Consider the following 21,611-nt stretch of genomic DNA (forward strand, 5'->3'; position numbering starts at 1 on the left):
TTGCAGCAGGAGGAAGACGCCGATCGATGAAGGCCAGGATCTCCGCAGGTCTGATGATGAAGAAGGTGTTGCAGCAGGAGGAAGACGCCGATCGATGAAGGCCAGGATCTCCGCAGGTCTGATGATGAAGAAGGTGTTGCAGCAGGAGGAAGACGTTGATCAGCGAAGGCAGGAATCTCTGTAGGTCTGATGAGCTTCTTCTCCGCATGGATGCTGAGGTCACACAGGACTTGGTGCTGGCAGGAAGGCAGGCACCAGTTCTTCTTCTTTGTCTTTGCCTTTGTCTTCATCTTTGTCTTTGGGGTCTGAACCCAGCCGATGAGAGAAGTGCGATTTGAAGCCACAGGTTGTGGGGCTGACGGGTTGGTCTCCATGAGAAGGACAGTCTTCGGCTCCGTGGCCCCGGCTCTTCTTCAGCTGCAGAGTTCTTTGTCCATCTCGATCTTGGCTCGAAGCTGCCCGGAGGATCCAACGAACGGTTCCTCTTTTGCACTCACCTTTTATAGGGTTTCTTTGGCTAGCACTGTTGCTGGGCTTGTTTCATTGGCTGACTGCTCAGATGATTTCATATCCATCACTGTCTTACAGACATTATGTCCTGATGTCTGTGCTAATGTCTCAGGGTTGCTCAACCTCCTATGTCCATTGCCTGCACAACCTTTCACCTACTCTCTAAATAAGGCGTTGATCATCTCTGCTCTCCTGTTAGTTCCTTGCCTTTCACCTTTCACCTACTCTCTACCTCCAACATATCAGTGATGTTTAATTGCAGTTACACCTTTTTACACCATTTCAAGTTCAATGTCAAAATCACATTTATATCACATTTATTTTCTTTAGCTTCTTTGATTTAGCATTCATTTATAATTTTATAACCATAACTTATATCACATTTATTTTCTTCAGCTTCTCTGATTTATCATTCATTTATGATTTTATAACCATAACTTATTAATTATACTTATTATAATCCTAATGTGAGTTATTACAGATGTTTTTCTGAAAAGAAACCAAGAATAATACATGATTCTAATTATTTGATGCCAAAGTTACAGTTACTTGTTTTTCTTGTAACTGTTCCCACAAATGTTCGTGTAAATATTATTACAAGTAAACCAATATTAATATAAGTATTTTACTTTGAATCTTATCAAATTACCAAAATGTTTAGATTTCATTCTTTAAACTTTCATGATTTAAAATAAGGAATAGTCTCAGCTATTTTTTATAAATCTGCAGGCTGGAACTTACTTCCTCTTTTTCCAGGAAACCTGCTTTTCCTGTTTAATGACTCTTTCTGACTGACTATGATTTCTTATGATTAGATAGAAAAAAGTAGAATTAAAGCAAAGTTTGCATGAGACAAAAACAACACACACAACCAGATTTATTTTATTGATACTTAAGTCTACTGTTGGGCCTAGATATCACTTGAGTGATTCATTTTAAAGATAACTTTATTTATTATTACTGTTAAACTAACTTTATTGACACTTAAGTCTACTGTTGGGCCTTGATGTCACTTGAGTGATTCATTTTAAAGATAACTTTATTTATTATTACTGTTAAACTAAAATCTCCAGCATGGGGAAGTGGGATGAGCTCGGATTTTCTTGACACCCCCTCCACGAGGTCAGACCTTTCACATGCTGGGAGTCCATCACCCTCCTGCAGTTCGCCGTCCTCATCCCCTGGAAAGAGAAGATGTTCGTCTGGGATGTGAAGATGCAGATTCTTCATCCTCAGTTGTCACAGAGGGCTCAGTGTAGTCATCAAAACTCCACTTCTCTTGACACCCCCTCCTTGGAGTTTTGATTTCCCCCATGAGGTGATGAATGTCGAAGAAAACTTGGATCGCTTTGATTCTTCTACAGGAACCTTCGCTGGATGAACTGTCAGTTCTTCAGGATGTGGGATGATTCTTTAGGGAAGGGAAGATGGGCTGAGACAGAAGGCCTCAAAAAAAAAAATTTCTGACTGTTCAGCAGAGCAAAGCAAAAAGCATAAGCATCATGACACTTTATCCGTAATCATGATCCTTTTCCATTTTAATCCATCAGGTTGTGACAGGAGTTCTTCTTTAGCAAAGTCCAATTTCTTCACGGCCCTCCCAGTCCAAAGCCTTGAAGTTGTTCTTTGAACGGCAACCTTCCTGTAATAGTGGCCAGTCTACTGTAGGATGGCATGGTGCTTGATTCTCTGGCCATCTTCTCGTAATGTTCTGGTTCGCTGTAGCTAAGAACTGGCTTGAGCACTGCTTCCTCATGGACCCCTTTCTTCATCAGTAGTACTGTTGAAGTTCAGTACTCACTTTACAAAATCTTGGGCGTTGAATCTCAGCTTGATCACCGTAGTTGCAGGCCGATCTTGAGCTTTAATCCAAACTCTCTGCCCTGTTTTCAGTGACACTTTGAGCTGCAACTTCCCTTTTTCTTCTCTGAGCAAAAAGGAGAAGTGTCTTCGCCTCCCTGCTTTCTGTGACGTGAACGGAGTTCCTCTGCAGGGGAAGACCTGCTCTTCTAGCAGTTGTCACTGTGTCCATCAGCACCAAGAGGTACTTCTCACCTCTCTTTCCTGTTATCCCCATTGGCTCTGCTACATCCATGCAGACTGAACCCCATGGGACTGTGCTCTTGATGAACAAACCTTCCATCCGCTGCCCTGGGTGCCCTGCGTATCGACCACATACCTCAAAGTCACACAGCTGCATCGGATGGGCTGAAGGGACATCCAGCAGTCCTGCTTGCTCAGTTCTTCACGGGGGTGTAGCACGCCTGCATATTCGAGGGCCTTATGCACGCACCGTACTACCTGGTCCCCGTGCTACTCTAGGACCACCTGTCCTTAGGTGTTCTGTCCCACCTCGACACCGGCAGAGACAACCTTTCTTAGTGGCACGAAAGGTCGTCATCTTTGCCCCTCCATAGGGCTTCTTCTCAGGTGTGCGCCTTGTCGCTGCACCTCAAGTTTCGGGCGGAGCCTCAGTTCTGCTTTCTTCTTCCATAAGTTGTGATGAGCTACTTGTTTCCCTCTCGCACTCTCAAGCTGCTTCTCTCGGGTCTGGCACTCTTGATTTTCCTTTTCACCAGCTCCAGCAATCCTTCCAGTACTGCCGTTACTTCTCCGGCTTGAGCACTACCGAGAGCTTTTCCTTTCTGACGGCATCTCTCTTTGCCGTCTTGCTTCAGAATAAATCCCCAGTATGCCGACTGGTCGGACCCCTTTCTGGATCCATCGGTGTAGATTGCCCATTCCAGTTGTCCTGGCTTCTCAGATGTCGCTTGCGGTCGTTTCTTACTGGTGGGTTGTGCTGGCCCAATTTCAAGCTCCGGGTCCAGCAGGATGTCTTTAACCATGTCTGCGTCTGTGTGATGATGTCAGCTGCTGGTGTTTGTTCCTCTGTTGCCGGATGTCTTCTCGATGGCTGCAGTGGAGGACGCGGTGTGCTTCCTCATCCATCGTCAGCTGATGATACTTTTCTGTGTTTCTTGTGCATGCTTGCTGGCTGGTCTTTTCTTTTCTTGTCAGCATTACATCACGAACCACTCCAGCAAGACTGAGCCAACTTTTCTTTGTCAGGGGTTGATGTTTCAGTTCCTCATTCTTGGAACCAACTTCCCCCCTTGCTTCAGGTCTGAGTGACAGTAGCTGTGTAGAAGCTGATGCAGTTCTGTTGAGGTCTCCTCCTTTTCCAAACGATCTGGGCGGCCGGCTTCCTCCGGTTTCTTCCCCAGATTTTCCTCCTCGAAGTGATCATCCATCACTCCGTCTCTCTGTCGGTTCGAGTTGTCTATCCCCCAAAGCCTCTCTTTGCGCTTCGAGCAGGGATGGGTCTAGACTATGTTGGCTACTAGCTTCACTGTCTGGATCCGGTCATTTATCCTCAGTAGAAGCTTTCCCTCACCTGTATGCCATACAGTTACTGCAAGGGGTGTGACTGACGGCCTTATCAGTCACCATTAACTCTATTCCCTAAGAGTTAACAAACCAAGTGAGCTATTCAGATCCTCACATCTGTTTTCACTGACTTGGCACATAGGGCCCTCCTACTCTGTTAGTCTGGGCCCCACGTTGGGCGCCACTTGTTGTTGCGCAACACCCCCCCCCTCCTTTCTGTCTCTACTCTCTCACTCTCTACTTCCTCTTCTGAGAGGGGAGATGTGCTACCAGCTCTCCATCTAACGGGTTAATTGAGTTTCCTAAATCTGCCGGGATTTACCCTGTCCAGAACTGAAGTAAACTCTGTTTAAGCTGGTTTCGAGAAACGATTCACCTGATTTTTAACGGCCTACATCCAGGTGTCTCACCCTTCTTCCCTCTGTGAATTAGCCAGACTGAGCAGCCTACAGCCAACTAGTTTCACAGAGCACACCTGTTAACGGTCGCTCGTTCTCTATTTCACAACTTGCATTTGTTATTGAACCAGGTAGGTTTTAGTGACTCGGGCGAGTCCCAAGGATGTTGTTTTAAATTTGGGCTACCAGCAACCTATAAAACATTTTCCACCTCTTCCTCTCCAGAATCAAACATCACAGCTATTTTACAACCATCAAAGAACTTTAAGGTGACTCATTAACTGAATGTCCACAACATCTTTTAGATTTTCTTTATGCTAAATATTTTATTAGTAAGGCATTTTTGCAAGGGTCAGTACAGCTTAATTCAGTAGCAGAAATAATCAAATAAGTAAAATCAATCATCTAGTCTATCTTTCCCTACTGCTGACACTGAAAACTAAAAAAGGAAACCTTTGAGAGAGACGGACGGAGCCTGGCGCCTCAAACCCCAGACCTGGCACGACGACGAAGAAGGTGCTGCAGCAGGAGGAAGACGCCGATCGATGAAGGCCAGGATCTCCGCAGGTCTGATGATGAAGAAGGTGTTGCAGCAGGAGGAAGACGCCGATCGATGAAGGCCAGGATCTCCGCAGGTCTGATGATGAAGAAGGTGTTGCAGCAGGAGGAAGACGCCGATCGATGAAGGCCAGGATCTCCGCAGGTCTGATGATGAAGAAGGTGTTGCAGCAGGAGGAAGACGCCGATCGATGAAGGCCAGGATCTCCGCAGGTCTGATGATGAAGAAGGTGTTGCAGCAGGAGGAAGACGTTGATCAGCGAAGGCAGGAATCTCTGTAGGTCTGATGAGCTTCTTCTCCGCATGGATGCTGAGGTCACACAGGACTTGGTGCTGGCAGGAAGGCAGGCACCAGTTCTTCTTCTTTGTCTTTGCCTTTGTCTTCATCTTTGTCTTTGGGGTCTGAACCCAGCCGATGAGAGAAGTGCGATTTGAAGCCACAGGTTGTGGGGCTGACGGGTTGGTCTCCATGAGAAGGACAGTCTTCGGCTCCGTGGCCCCGGCTCTTCTTCAGCTGCAGAGTTCTTTGTCCATCTCGATCTTGGCTCGAAGCTGCCCGGAGGATCCAACGAACGGTTCCTCTTTTGCACTCACCTTTTATAGGGTTTCTTTGGCTAGCACTGTTGCTGGGCTTGTTTCATTGGCTGACTGCTCAGATGATTTCATATCCATCACTGTCTTACAGACATTATGTCCTGATGTCTGTGCTAATGTCTCAGGGTTGCTCAACCTCCTATGTCCATTGCCTGCACAACCTTTCACCTACTCTCTAAATAAGGCGTTGATCATCTCTGCTCTCCTGTTAGTTCCTTGCCTTTCACCTTTCACCTACTCTCTACCTCCAACATATCAGTGATGTTTAATTGCAGTTACACCTTTTTACACCATTTCAAGTTCAATGTCAAAATCACATTTATATCACATTTATTTTCTTTAGCTTCTTTGATTTAGCATTCATTTATAATTTTATAACCATAACTTATATCACATTTATTTTCTTCAGCTTCTCTGATTTATCATTCATTTATGATTTTATAACCATAACTTATTAATTATACTTATTATAATCCTAATGTGAGTTATTACAGATGTTTTTCTGAAAAGAAACCAAGAATAATACATGATTCTAATTATTTGATGCCAAAGTTACAGTTACTTGTTTTTCTTGTAACTGTTCCCACAAATGTTCGTGTAAATATTATTACAAGTAAACCAATATTAATATAAGTATTTTACTTTGAATCTTATCAAATTACCAAAATGTTTAGATTTCATTCTTTAAACTTTCATGATTTAAAATAAGGAATAGTCTCAGCTATTTTTTATAAATCTGCAGGCTGGAACTTACTTCCTCTTTTTCCAGGAAACCTGCTTTTCCTGTTTAATGACTCTTTCTGACTGACTATGATTTCTTATGATTAGATAGAAAAAAGTAGAATTAAAGCAAAGTTTGCATGAGACAAAAACAACACACACAACCAGATTTATTTTATTGATACTTAAGTCTACTGTTGGGCCTAGATATCACTTGAGTGATTCATTTTAAAGATAACTTTATTTATTATTACTGTTAAACTAACTTTATTGACACTTAAGTCTACTGTTGGGCCTTGATGTCACTTGAGTGATTCATTTTAAAGATAACTTTATTTATTATTACTGTTAAACTAAAATCTCCAGCATGGGGAAGTGGGATGAGCTCGGATTTTCTTGACACCCCCTCCACGAGGTCAGACCTTTCACATGCTGGGAGTCCATCACCCTCCTGCAGTTCGCCGTCCTCATCCCCTGGAAAGAGAAGATGTTCGTCTGGGATGTGAAGATGCAGATTCTTCATCCTCAGTTGTCACAGAGGGCTCAGTGTAGTCATCAAAACTCCACTTCTCTTGACACCCCCTCCTTGGAGTTTTGATTTCCCCCATGAGGTGATGAATGTCGAAGAAAACTTGGATCGCTTTGATTCTTCTACAGGAACCTTCGCTGGATGAACTGTCAGTTCTTCAGGATGTGGGATGATTCTTTAGGGAAGGGAAGATGGGCTGAGACAGAAGGCCTCAAAAAAAAAAAATTTCTGACTGTTCAGCAGAGCAAAGCAAAAAGCATAAGCATCATGACACTTTATCCGTAATCATGATCCTTTTCCATTTTAATCCATCAGGTTGTGACAGGAGTTCTTCTTTAGCAAAGTCCAATTTCTTCACGGCCCTCCCAGTCCAAAGCCTTGAAGTTGTTCTTTGAACGGCAACCTTCCTGTAATAGTGGCCAGTCTACTGTAGGATGGCATGGTGCTTGATTCTCTGGCCATCTTCTCGTAATGTTCTGGTTCGCTGTAGCTAAGAACTGGCTTGAGCACTGCTTCCTCATGGACCCCTTTCTTCATCAGTAGTACTGTTGAAGTTCAGTACTCACTTTACAAAATCTTGGGCGTTGAATCTCAGCTTGATCACCGTAGTTGCAGGCCGATCTTGAGCTTTAATCCAAACTCTCTGCCCTGTTTTCAGTGACACTTTGAGCTGCAACTTCCCTTTTTCTTCTCTGAGCAAAAAGGAGAAGTGTCTTCGCCTCCCTGCTTTCTGTGACGTGAACGGAGTTCCTCTGCAGGGGAAGACCTGCTCTTCTAGCAGTTGTCACTGTGTCCATCAGCACCAAGAGGTACTTCTCACCTCTCTTTCCTGTTATCCCCATTGGCTCTGCTACATCCATGCAGACTGAACCCCATGGGACTGTGCTCTTGATGAACAAACCTTCCATCCGCTGCCCTGGGTGCCCTGCGTATCGACCACATACCTCAAAGTCACACAGCTGCATCGGATGGGCTGAAGGGACATCCAGCAGTCCTGCTTGCTCAGTTCTTCACGGGGGTGTAGCACGCCTGCATATTCGAGGGCCTTATGCACGCACCGTACTACCTGGTCCCCGTGTTACTCTAGGACCACCTGTCCTTAGGTGTTCTGTCCCACCTCGACACCGGCAGAGACAACCTTTCTTAGTGGCACGAAAGGTCGTCATCTTTGCCCCTCCATAGGGCTTCTTCTCAGGTGTGCGCCTTGTCGCTGCACCTCAAGTTTCGGGCGGAGCCTCAGTTCTGCTTTCTTCTTCCATAAGTTGTGATGAGCTACTTGTTTCCCTCTCGCACTCTCAAGCTGCTTCTCTCGGGTCTGGCACTCTTGATTTTCCTTTTCACCAGCTCCAGCAATCCTTCCAGTACTGCCGTTACTTCTCCGGCTTGAGCACTACCGAGAGCTTTTCCTTTCTGACGGCATCTCTCTTTGCCGTCTTGCTTCAGAATAAATCCCCAGTATGCCGACTGGTCGGACCCCTTTCTGGATCCATCGGTGTAGATTGCCCATTCCAGTTGTCCTGGCTTCTCAGATGTCGCTTGCGGTCGTTTCTTACTGGTGGGTTGTGCTGGCCCAATTTCAAGCTCCGGGTCCAGCAGGATGTCTTTAACCATGTCTGCGTCTGTGTGATGATGTCAGCTGCTGGTGTTTGTTCCTCTGTTGCCGGATGTCTTCTCGATGGCTGCAGTGGAGGACGCGGTGTGCTTCCTCATCCATCGTCAGCTGATGATACTTTTCTGTGTTTCTTGTGCATGCTTGCTGGCTGGTCTTTTCTTTTCTTGTCAGCATTACATCACGAACCACTCCAGCAAGACTGAGCCAACTTTTCTTTGTCAGGGGTTGATGTTTCAGTTCCTCATTCTTGGAACCAACTTCCCCCCTTGCTTCAGGTCTGAGTGACAGTAGCTGTGTAGAAGCTGATGCAGTTCTGTTGAGGTCTCCTCCTTTTCCAAACGATCTGGGCGGCCGGCTTCCTCCGGTTTCTTCCCCAGATTTTCCTCCTCGAAGTGATCATCCATCACTCCGTCTCTCTGTCGGTTCGAGTTGTCTATCCCCCAAAGCCTCTCTTTGCGCTTCGAGCAGGGATGGGTCTAGACTATGTTGGCTACTAGCTTCACTGTCTGGATCCGGTCATTTATCCTCAGTAGAAGCTTTCCCTCACCTGTATGCCATACAGTTACTGCAAGGGGTGTGACTGACGGCCTTATCAGTCACCATTAACTCTATTCCCTAAGAGTTAACAAACCAAGTGAGCTATTCAGATCCTCACATCTGTTTTCACTGACTTGGCACATAGGGCCCTCCTACTCTGTTAGTCTGGGCCCCACGTTGGGCGCCACTTGTTGTTGCGCAACACCCCCCCCCTCCTTTCTGTCTCTACTCTCTCACTCTCTACTTCCTCTTCTGAGAGGGGAGATGTGCTACCAGCTCTCCATCTAACGGGTTAATTGAGTTTCCTAAATCTGCCGGGATTTACCCTGTCCAGAACTGAAGTAAACTCTGTTTAAGCTGGTTTCGAGAAACGATTCACCTGATTTTTAACGGCCTACATCCAGGTGTCTCACCCTTCTTCCCTCTGTGAATTAGCCAGACTGAGCAGCCTACAGCCAACTAGTTTCACAGAGCACACCTGTTAACGGTCGCTCGTTCTCTATTTCACAACTTGCATTTGTTATTGAACCAGGTAGGTTTTAGTGACTCGGGCGAGTCCCAAGGATGTTGTTTTAAATTTGGGCTACCAGCAACCTATAAAACATTTTCCACCTCTTCCTCTCCAGAATCAAACATCACAGCTATTTTACAACCATCAAAGAACTTTAAGGTGACTCATTAACTGAATGTCCACAACATCTTTTAGATTTTCTTTATGCTAAATATTTTATTAGTAAGGCATTTTTGCAAGGGTCAGTACAGCTTAATTCAGTAGCAGAAATAATCAAATAAGTAAAATCAATCATCTAGTCTATCTTTCCCTACTGCTGACACTGAAAACTAAAAAAGGAAACCTTTGAGAGAGACGGACGGAGCCTGGCGCCTCAAACCCCAGACCTGGCACGACGACGAAGAAGGTGCTGCAGCAGGAGGAAGACGCCGATCGATGAAGGCCAGGATCTCCGCAGGTCTGATGATGAAGAAGGTGTTGCAGCAGGAGGAAGACGCCGATCGATGAAGGCCAGGATCTCCGCAGGTCTGATGATGAAGAAGGTGTTGCAGCAGGAGGAAGACGCCGATCGATGAAGGCCAGGATCTCCGCAGGTCTGATGATGAAGAAGGTGTTGCAGCAGGAGGAAGACGCCGATCGATGAAGGCCAGGATCTCCGCAGGTCTGATGATGAAGAAGGTGTTGCAGCAGGAGGAAGACGTTGATCAGCGAAGGCAGGAATCTCTGTAGGTCTGATGAGCTTCTTCTCCGCATGGATGCTGAGGTCACACAGGACTTGGTGCTGGCAGGAAGGCAGGCACCAGTTCTTCTTCTTTGTCTTTGCCTTTGTCTTCATCTTTGTCTTTGGGGTCTGAACCCAGCCGATGAGAGAAGTGCGATTTGAAGCCACAGGTTGTGGGGCTGACGGGTTGGTCTCCATGAGAAGGACAGTCTTCGGCTCCGTGGCCCCGGCTCTTCTTCAGCTGCAGAGTTCTTTGTCCATCTCGATCTTGGCTCGAAGCTGCCCGGAGGATCCAACGAACGGTTCCTCTTTTGCACTCACCTTTTATAGGGTTTCTTTGGCTAGCACTGTTGCTGGGCTTGTTTCATTGGCTGACTGCTCAGATGATTTCATATCCATCACTGTCTTACAGACATTATGTCCTGATGTCTGTGCTAATGTCTCAGGGTTGCTCAACCTCCTATGTCCATTGCCTGCACAACCTTTCACCTACTCTCTAAATAAGGCGTTGATCATCTCTGCTCTCCTGTTAGTTCCTTGCCTTTCACCTTTCACCTACTCTCTACCTCCAACATATCAGTGATGTTTAATTGCAGTTACACCTTTTTACACCATTTCAAGTTCAATGTCAAAATCACATTTATATCACATTTATTTTCTTTAGCTTCTTTGATTTAGCATTCATTTATAATTTTATAACCATAACTTATATCACATTTATTTTCTTCAGCTTCTCTGATTTATCATTCATTTATGATTTTATAACCATAACTTATTAATTATACTTATTATAATCCTAATGTGAGTTATTACAGATGTTTTTCTGAAAAGAAACCAAGAATAATACATGATTCTAATTATTTGATGCCAAAGTTACAGTTACTTGTTTTTCTTGTAACTGTTCCCACAAATGTTCGTGTAAATATTATTACAAGTAAACCAATATTAATATAAGTATTTTACTTTGAATCTTATCAAATTACCAAAATGTTTAGATTTCATTCTTTAAACTTTCATGATTTAAAATAAGGAATAGTCTCAGCTATTTTTTATAAATCTGCAGGCTGGAACTTACTTCCTCTTTTTCCAGGAAACCTGCTTTTCCTGTTTAATGACTCTTTCTGACTGACTATGATTTCTTATGATTAGATAGAAAAAAGTAGAATTAAAGCAAAGTTTGCATGAGACAAAAACAACACACACAACCAGATTTATTTTATTGATACTTAAGTCTACTGTTGGGCCTAGATATCACTTGAGTGATTCATTTTAAAGATAACTTTATTTATTATTACTGTTAAACTAACTTTATTGACACTTAAGTCTACTGTTGGGCCTTGATGTCACTTGAGTGATTCATTTTAAAGATAACTTTATTTATTATTACTGTTAAACTAAAATCTCCAGCATGGGGAAGTGGGATGAGCTCGGATTTTCTTGACAGTTATTAGAGAGGAATTATACTCATAACACCCTGAAATGTCCACAAAGAAGCTTGTCAGCTCACTTTCAAGCTCCGCTAAACCAATTAGAGCATCCAGAGTGGGTTTGTTCAAAGCCAGTCAAAGTCAGAAAGTGTTTTCTCCTCTTTTCTTCCCTCCACCCTCCCGCCCACAGATGCTGATTGAGAAATGAGTCACTTTTGAAATGAGGCAGCATGGAGATCACACCGTTAATGTTTTTCCTCTTTTCTTTCTCTGCCACAGACGACCACGGAACCTCATTACTCTCAGTCCTCGTCGTTTTCCAGGACTGTCGCTCGTTACGTCTGAGCTGCTCCTACTGATGGCTTCTGCTCTTCTCAGATAAACTGTGACTTTTCACATGAAAGTAAATATGCAATTACTTTTATATGGTTCAAACTGCAGTAAATTAGAAAACTGGAGTTCTGGATTTAAAAACAGAAGATCAACCAAAATAGATTTTATTAACTGTCCCATTTCTGTTATGCTTACGTGAGTTTATCAAAGATTTAGTTTTTGCCATTGCGTCTTTTCATGCTAGCTGCTTGTGGTTTGGAAGACATTGAACTTTGAAAAACACTGACATAACACTCATAGCTTTATTATTTGTTTTTGAGATATATCTGACTATATAAATAAAGCTCCAAAGTCTTTAATAAATTAATTTCTTGTGAATGTGGACTATGTTTTTATTTGATGTTTATTAAGATGGCATGCTAACGCTAACATGCTTACTCTGTTTGGACACAATTTTGTAATTAAGTGTGTAACATATTTCAGTTCAGTTTTAGTTAATCATGTGCAGATAAAACTTAAAGAAAAATGTTTTTCTGCTGCTTCATAAACTTTCTGTGAACAATGTGAAATTAATGATAGACCAGCTAACATCTCCACACAGTGAGCTGCACCAACCAAAACAGTCTGTCCTTTACTGTTAATGTCATTGTAAAGGGCAAAAACGCATATTTTTTAAAAGAAAACTCAAATTGCTTAGCTTAGTAACATAACATGCATGGACTATAAAACAGTATTGTAAGTTAAAAATAGGGTGTAATTTAAAAATACTGGCTTCTTGATTAACAATTTGGATGTCGCTGACATAAAATATGACATCAATTACAAGTATCGAGAGTTGAGTTTATTTACAAACTCTAACATTAATTATTTTAAAATATGTTGATCGGGACTGAATCATCTCATCATCTTTAATTTTTCTCAGTGTCAGGGCCATCCATAAATTGTCATGATTGAAAATGTCTTCAGTGACATCGGTGACAAAGATCCTGACGTAGGCGGTGTCTGCATGAAGGATCATGCAATTAAGCATTTATCCCAAATTTTTTTTCTCTGTTTTGAGTCTATTAAAAATGATGTAATATCTATTTTACATCAATGGGGGGCAAGAATGTCAATATTTCCAACTTCAGAACTTATAAAAGTAAGATTCTGAGCAAGGCTAAATGATAATAGGCTAAAGATTTGTAAGGTTTTAAAAAAATATGTTTCCTACATTGACTTTCATTTAAATTTGAAATGAAATAGCTCAAAATGAAAGAGGTGAGGAAAGTTCAAAATCAAAAACTGAGTTTGAATTAAGATGAAAGGTGAAAACACAGCTGAAAATCCTTGGTTTGCAAAGCAATTCATGTTATCCTCACCTTAGCCAGTCTTACCTGTCACATTGACGTAAACAGTGGAGAAGGATGCGAGAGGCACGGCAGCGACGTTTTGCACACGCACTCTCAGCGTGAAGAAGCGTGTCATCTCGTAGTCGAGGTTCTCGGCCACCAGGATCGACGCCGAGCTGTCCACCCGGTTTGGTTTGATGTAAAACCGCACCGGCATGTTGGTCTCTGGCACCAGGCCTTCCTCCAGATTGTAGGTCACCCTGGGATCGCCAAGTGGAGACGTTGCCTTGACGGTCTGAATAGAAAAATAGATTTTATTTATTAAAGTGCCAGTAGCAAAAAAACATGTGATCACAGAGAGGGATTAAAGTTCACTTTTAGGTTACCAGGTTCTGCTTTTATGTTCCTCACATTTGATGTTGCAGGTTGGATCAGCTAGTTCTGGTTTTCTCTAATGATATATTTAAACTGTTCTTGTTTAAATAATCTACTTAAAGTTTATTATTTGGTAAGCGGTGGACAGAGAAGGAGGCATTCAATAATGCTCAGGAAAAATGTGAAACGTCTTTATACAGCCACTGAATGAATCAGCTTCTCTTCTGTGTATTCATCTTAAGCTTTGAGTTTATATTAAAGTCCAGAAATAGAGACAAGTTCCATTTTTTCACTGTGAACCTCAACATAATTCATACAGAAAATCAAGCCAAAGAGGATTGTGTGGGCTCGTGACGATGCGATGCAGCTGGTGTCGTCTTTACAGCCCTTCATTATGAAACAGATCCAAAAGCTTCCTGATCTATTACAACAGAAAAATGAACTAAAATACACATCTACATTTCAAAGAATGCAGGATTTTAGTGACCAGAGCAGAATTTCAGTACTATTATGGAAAAAGCCCTTAGAGAGGAACCCTGAGTGCATCACTACTTACTTTTTATTGATTTTTTATGTAGTAAGCAAAATGTGTGAACTCCTGTGAGTTTAAATTGTCTTAAGTTGGTCATCAACTAGCAGAGGAGCTTAATTGAAGATAAACTGATCTTGCTTTAAGCTTAGATTGATTCAACTACTGGCTGACCAAAGGTCTCAAGGAAACTAGACCCTCAATTCCACCATATAAGAAAAAATAAAACCCTGACAAAAAGTTATAATTTAGAGTTAATTCATAATTTTCACATTCAGTCCTAATTTTGAGATAGAAAGTCTTAATTTTGACGTTCAAAGTCATAATTATGTGATATAAAGTCATAACTATGACTTCTTGTTGGGTATAAGTTTAAGATAAAATCATACTTATGAGATTCAAAGTAATAATTGAGATTCAAAGTGATAATTTTGCCTTTTAGCCCTAATTTTGAGATAGAAAGTCATAATTTTCACTTTATGTGATACCAGAATTAGGTGACACCAGTCATAATTAGGAGATTCAAAGTCATGATTTTGACTTTCAAAGGCATAATTGAGATTCACAAGCATAATTTCACAATAAAGTCATAATTATGAGATTAAAACTCAATTTTGATTTTCACTGGTATAATTATAAGACAGCCCTAATTATAAAATTCAAATCATAATTAAAATTCAGTTTAGTTTTCAGATTAAAAGCTATAATCATGACATAGCAGAGTAAGGCATCTTTAAAAAACACAGTGACTGTCTATTTCATAACAATGACTTTGAAAGTAGAAGTTATGACTTCTTGTTGCTTTTTATATTTTTTTTCATGGGAGAATTGCTCCTAAAGTCACAGTTTATTGTGTCTGTGTGCATGTTTGTATTTGTGAGAGAAGGCTTTTAAGTATTTTGTCCTTCAGAGATTCCCATCCGTGCTGCATAACCAGTTTCCATAGTTGAGTGATGTCAATTCACTTTACAGTTCAGGGTTATGACCTAAGCAGCACAAACACACACACTGAGAGCGTTGGAAACATAATTTATAAATAAATGTCCATTAAAATAATATAAAGGTAGTATGGGCATCTGTCAGTCCTGCACTTTATATTCTATATTTATATTCATATTTTATACTGTATTTTATTTTATTCTGGCGTAACCTCACAACATTGAAAGCTCAAAACACTGTCCTGAGCCGTATGCAACGAAATTTCGTTCTGTATACACCCTGTGCATGCAAAATGACAATAAAGTCAGTCTAAGTCTAAGTCTAAGTCTAAGTGAATGAGACTGGTTCCCTCTCTAGGGTTTCTTGGCTGGCAGGAAGAGACTCCAGAGGAGATCCAGATCTATGTCTTTTGTAGCAAATCAAGACAGAAACCATCTAATGTAACAGCCTTCAAAAGATTTATTACCATTCTCAATAGATCTACTCAAATTATAGAATTAGAATTTCCTAAAAATTGTAGAAAATTGATGAAGGATGCTGCTGCATTAAAATTTGACATCTTTTACACAAGTCTCAGCACCATGTAACATGACTTATATCAACGTTAGACAACATGTATTTATGATTAATGGGATAATTAAAGTGAAAAAGAAGCCAATTATAAATACTTCACCTTGTTTATCTGTAGATCATTTGTGGAAGGTGCCCCAGTGTGCAGTCGATGTAAAATCATTTCACTTTGGTAAAGGGCATGCTTAATCTATTTCAGCACAAAGAATTGATGCGTAGAGAAACTGGCTTGCTCAATTGAAAAAGAAAACATGACCTTCAAGCAACTCTGTATATTCCTGTCATTTCCTGGAGTTAACATCCTTCCCTGAGTGAGAAATGCTGTCAACAACTTTAAACACCAAAACCCTCTCAGCCCTCTCCTTCCAAGCAACAGTGACTCCCGTGTCTTTGTTATCGACTTAGTAATTTGGAGAAACATATGCCGTAAGAAAACACAAAGATTCTTGGTTAAAAGGTCAGTTCATAGTGGAATAATAAATTAGCGTTTCTACTTTAGATAACATGACCTACACGCCATATTTGCTTCAATTATTTCCCCCAACATGTTATTTACATCTCTTTATATTCTTAAATAGGTTTTCCTCTTTCGTTTGACTCTTAAAAAAACATTTAAGTTCAAGGTGTGTTTGAGTTTCCAGGTGAGAAGTCATGTCCTGACATGTTGGTGCAGCGTGGCTCAGCCCTGCAGTAGGCCAGGGCAGCGGAGCGTATGGAATCAGTGTTAATGAGGAATCATCTCATTAGACATCACTGCAGTGTGCTGAAGCTAAACTGATCAGTGTCTGCCATCTTCTCCCACACAGATTAATGCCCGTGGAAAAATGGCTAGAGATCACTGGCAGCTGGTGAGGCTGGTGCTGGGACTGAGGCAGCAGCTGCAACGCACTTCATACTTTCAGCTTCACTGCTAAAAGTTAGTTAGTTCAAAATGCTGAACCAAGGTAAGTAAGGTCAAACTAAAGTTTTCCCTTTTATTTTCACCTATAGTTACATCTCTCATGCAGATGAGTATTGTGTTTTGCTTGTTGAGGGGTGTATCAGAACACAGAAATAAATAAATACTTTGGTCCTAAAGTCCTGGTTTGATATGTACTTCAGTTTTATGTGACTGGATGGATGGAGGTGCAATACGGAAGTGACTACTGTATAATATGATCTATGAACTACCAGAGTTAATCTGGATTTTAGAAGTGGGTGAAGAAAGTTTACACAGCAGATCTGCAACAAGACAATATGGAAGATATAGCAAAAATACTTCAGCATTTGTACTTTTAATTAATTGTTTTTTTTTTCATTTTAGGTTTGAATCATAAAATCTGGAAGTAGAGTGAGGGTTATCTTTGATCATGTTTTCTAATCACTGTACAATCAAATTTTTACTTTATGTTTTTTATAATTTTACTTTGTTGGTGAAAACCTGCATGCTTTTGCTTGCCTGTCACTTTGACCCTGGCACACCTGAGTTTCCCCACTGAGGGACAATAAAGTTTTTTCAGCAGTCAGCTTCTTAAAAAAAGATACTGGAAAGCAATACTGGGCTACTAAAATGAAACATTATAAGGTTAAGCTATAGATAAAAGTACCTGTTCCATGAGAATACGCAAACAGGATGGAGAAGAAAGCAAGAGGAGGAAGTCAACTGATGAGGAGACTATTATACCCTGAGTGGGAGATGACAACAGCTTATTGATATGGAGATTTAACACACAGCACCTTCCACCACTGCAGCATGTTTCTCCCTCTGCCTCGTTAACAATGTGATTAACAGACCTTATTAAGGCTGCTAAATTTAAAACAACAGTTTCTCCTTGGTGCAATTACCCACTGCAGAGGAGACGAAGGAGGAAGGCGGAGGAGGACATATTTCAGTCCTTTGAGTGATTTGTGTAAGTTGTCAGTTCTGGTATCTTATACATTTTAATTAGCTAAATTGATTTCATGCACAAGGGATATTGCCACCTTAACCTGAGTACAGGTTTTGTGGTTGTTTGTTAGATTTTCTTTTAGATGGCAGATAGCAGCTGCTTTTTCCATTTATCATTTAATTGCGCAAATTGGATGGAATAATGAAAATAAATCTGCTTAATGGAAACACTCCAATTTTGAAAAAACAAACAAACAAGAATTTCGATAGAAAGTTCTTGTGCTAGGATGAAGTGATTTTTCAGGCGTTTCAAAATTAGTGCATTTCACAAAACTGCAAACACTTTTTTCGCATGAGCAGGTCATGTGATCAATAACTGGATGTGTCTTCTGTTGGAAAAGATGAAGAAGTTAAGAAGAAGTGGTTGGAAGATCAGGGGACGGCATGCTTTTTAATGTCTTATCACGCGAACAAACTTGTTCAAGTGTAATTTTAATATTGTTTATTATTTAATAGGAATACAGTAATTGCAAAATTGTGTATTTTTGGCACATTTGTAATGGAAACGCAGCTAGTTGTTCAATGTTGCTTATTAGTTCTATACATCTATCTTCTTTTGTTGCTTCTTTTGCTTTCTTTTTTATTTTACATTGAAGATTTTGAAGGATAAACCATGCCTCAAATCAGTATTTCTTTTCTAAGATTATTTATACTCAATTATAAGTTGAGAAATCTTAAAAATGGGGTTTTAATTGTAATAAATGGTCAAATTTAACTACAGTTCAAACAGAAACAATCACTAATATTCTCACAACTCCTCCAGGTTACCTGGTTTTCATGAATACAACAATTTTGTTAAAGCAATTTGAGACTAACCCTAACATAAAAATTCCTCTTAACTAATACAGAAGAACTGTGAAACCCTCTATAACAGCTGGACATTTGGTAATTTAATAGTTTAGAGAATACAGGTGTTTGTGACACAATGCCAAGTTGAAAAGACATCAGCAGTGACCTTAGAGAGGCGATCAAAACTATTTAAATTTCATCATTGTAAAACATGAAAAAACATTTAAGAAAAAAACAAAAGTTCCAGTTGATGTCCCAGTAAATTCACCTAAAAATTAGATTATAAAATGCTCAGAAAATGTGCAAAAAAATCCCCATATCTTCCTTACATTTCCATCATTCCTAAAGCCATATAAACAAATTCACTCCTCAGAAAGAATGCAATAAAAACTTGTGGCTGCAATTGTTCATCCAAGAGAAAGAAAAAACATATTTTTTTATATTTTTCATGCTGTCAACAAATCCTATAAAAAGAGTGAAATCAACAATGTGTTAGTCCGTTTCCTTCGACTCCCTCTCCCTCCACCCTCCTTCCCTCCCGCCTTCCTTGCACCGTCTCTGTCAGGTTAAACACAATAATTAAATGTCTGTTTTTCGGAGGTGATGGGAGTCCATTGTGATGCTCAGACAGCAGGTGTAATTTTCCCCTTCCCCTCAATCATCTCTGACAGATGGAGCGTGTGGGTGGAACAACCTCCAATCACCAGCAGCACTTTTCAGGACTTTCAGTGCAAAATGTTCTAAAAGGAGCACAGAAACACACAGATACACGCCCAAAAACACTGTTTGAAAACTGACTAACCTCCGTGAAATCGAGCAGCTGGAGGGTGAAAACTCCTCCACCTCCAAAACTAGAGGCTTAGGAAGAGAGAACAAATTAGGATGGGGGGATCAAAAGAGGGGAAAAAAGAGAAACCCTTGAGGTCTACAAGCAGTACGTGTGTGTGTTGGTTGCTGTGAGTCAGGTGAGACAGACTCGGGGCGGGTTTGTTGTTTACTCGGCAGAAAAGTGCTTAATGGAGCTCGGCTAAACGTGCTGACACAGAGACGGGGAGAAGAAGGAAGGGACAGATGAGAGAGCAGGATGAAGAGGAAGAAAGAGTGTTTCCAGCCTCCTCGGGGCGCTCTGCAAAGGCATGGCGAGGGATGGAAATGAAAGAGAGCTGTTTCGCTGCTGCAGGAGAACAAATATTCCTGTTTTTTTACGTTTCCCCGCAAAACGTGTCGCTTTACAACTCGGATCAGCACAAGTGGTAATTTCCTAATCAGCAACAATTGGGGACAACCGGGATAGTTGGGAGCTTTTTGAAGAAGTCATAAAAGATATCCCCAAAACAGCCAAAAAATCTGGGATGAAAAGCAAAAACTTTCAATTTTCATTATTTTCTTTTTCAACCCATCTCAAAGAGCAAATGAATAATGTATTAGTCCTGCCCATGTCACTCAAGCTAAAACAGAAAACAGGACTAGAGAAAGGATGTTGCAAACTGCTTTTCCTAGTAAACAGCAAAGAAAGTCTCTAAGGCACAGGTATCAAACTCCAGTTCTGAAGGGCCGCTGTCCTGCAGTTTTTAGATGTGCCTCAAGTACAAAACACTGGAATGAAATGGCTTAATTACCTCCTCCTTGTGTAGATCAGTTCTCCAGAGCCTTGCTAATGACCTAATTCTTCTATTCAGGTGTGGTGCAGCAGAGGCACATCTAAAGGCTGCAGACAGCGGCCCTCGAGAACTGGAGTTTGAGACCCCTGCTCTAAGGCTACATTCACATTCAAAGATCTTGAGGCTCAATTCTAATTTTTTGGCTGAAATCGCATTTTAAATTTTTTTTTGCATGGTTGTTCATACCACTAATTAAACTAATATGCAAACTGTGCATCGCTTATGAAAGTAATAATGGACGCTGCCATTTATAGATTGATCTTAAAGTTTGTTCAGCAACAGGAGCTGACAGTATTACCACAAAATCATAGCCAGACAAAGAAAACTGATAAAAAAAAAGAAAGCACAACAAGTAGCAACAGTGTTTTGTGGAACTTTGCAATGTCTGTAGAGAAGTCAGTTTGGATGTTTGGATGAGTGAGGAGCGGCATGCTTGTGACTGTGATGTGCTTTATTGGAATAGACTTAATACATAATTTCATAGTTTTCAGTCACTGTTTGTGTGCTGGTTTACAGTGTGTGGCTTCTTCTGGTGCAGAATTATGATGCATGTGTCATGTCAATGAAATAAAAGTTGGATTAAATAGCTGCAAATGCTTTGAAATCAATCAGATATGTAACATAATGAGTAGCACATGGAGTTGGCACAAATCAGACATTTTTCCTTTTTTGGGGGTGAAAAGATCAGAATAGGGCCTTTCAGACAATTGTGAAAAAATTGGATATGGGTCAAATATGGGAAATTCTTTTTTATTTGAGTCGCATTCGCTTGATGTGTGAAACTAGTCTAAATGTGAATCTGAATTATTTGGTTATCACAATTATCACAAAGAAACCTTGACTATATTGCCAATACAGTTGACCCAATCAGTTTCATGGCTCCAGGTGTACAAAATCAAGCACATAAGCTGTAGACTGCCTCTACTAACAGTTCAGTGAATTCCAGCATCGTACCATGACAAGATGTTTAGATGAGAAATTTCTTCCCTTCTAGAAAATCCACAGTCAACTGTTAGTGATGATATAACAAAATGGACGTGATCAGAAATGACAGCATAGCGGTCATGAAGTGGTGGGTCAAATAAAATCACAAAGTGGGGTCAGCAGATGGTGAGCAGTGCACAGAGTTCATCAACGTTCTGCAGTCAACAGTTGCAGACCTCTAGAAATTATTCTACCTTCATATTAGCTCAATAGCATTTCATAAAGAGCTTCATGGAATTGGTTTCAATCGCTAAGCAGCTGCAACAAAACCTTTCACCACCAAGAGCAATGCAAACTGTTGGGTTGTCACATGTATTATAAAGTCAACCTTTGCCTGTTTGTGGTTTAGTATTCACAAATTTGCTGAAAAAACATTCGAGTTACGTCCCACAAAGCAATATTTCTCTATTTTAAAAGCTAAAAGGCTTGTTGCATGATAACTGTCTCAGGGATTCCTGTAGAAACAAAGACATTGAGAATAACTTCAAATGAAAAGCTTCATTTAACTGATGAGGCAAAAGTGTTCAAAAAGAAAACAAATGGAGTAAATGTTTAAATTTAGTAAAAAAATAGTTTTGCATTAAAATCATAAAAAATACACAAAGTGTGCTCTAAGTAAAATGTGATTGGAAATATATTTTCAAAATAATTGCAAGAAGTGTAATAGCA

The 21,611-nt window shown here is 40.8% G+C and overlaps 1 protein-coding gene across 1 annotated transcript in view; it reads right to left on the reverse strand.

The window, feature by feature from the left end:
- LOC102218962 (neural-cadherin-like) overlaps nt 1-21,611 on the reverse strand; it is a 144,899-nt gene that overhangs the window by 42,650 nt on the left and 80,638 nt on the right. The window contains exon 13 of the mRNA XM_014469793.2: nt 13,214-13,463. Coding sequence (XP_014325279.1) covers nt 13,214-13,463 — 250 coding nt within the window. The remainder of the gene's footprint in view (nt 1-13,213; nt 13,464-21,611) is intronic.

This window comes from Xiphophorus maculatus, chromosome 3, assembly GCF_002775205.1.
Source record: "Xiphophorus maculatus strain JP 163 A chromosome 3, X_maculatus-5.0-male, whole genome shotgun sequence".
Taxonomy (NCBI): Eukaryota; Metazoa; Chordata; class Actinopteri; order Cyprinodontiformes; family Poeciliidae; genus Xiphophorus; species Xiphophorus maculatus.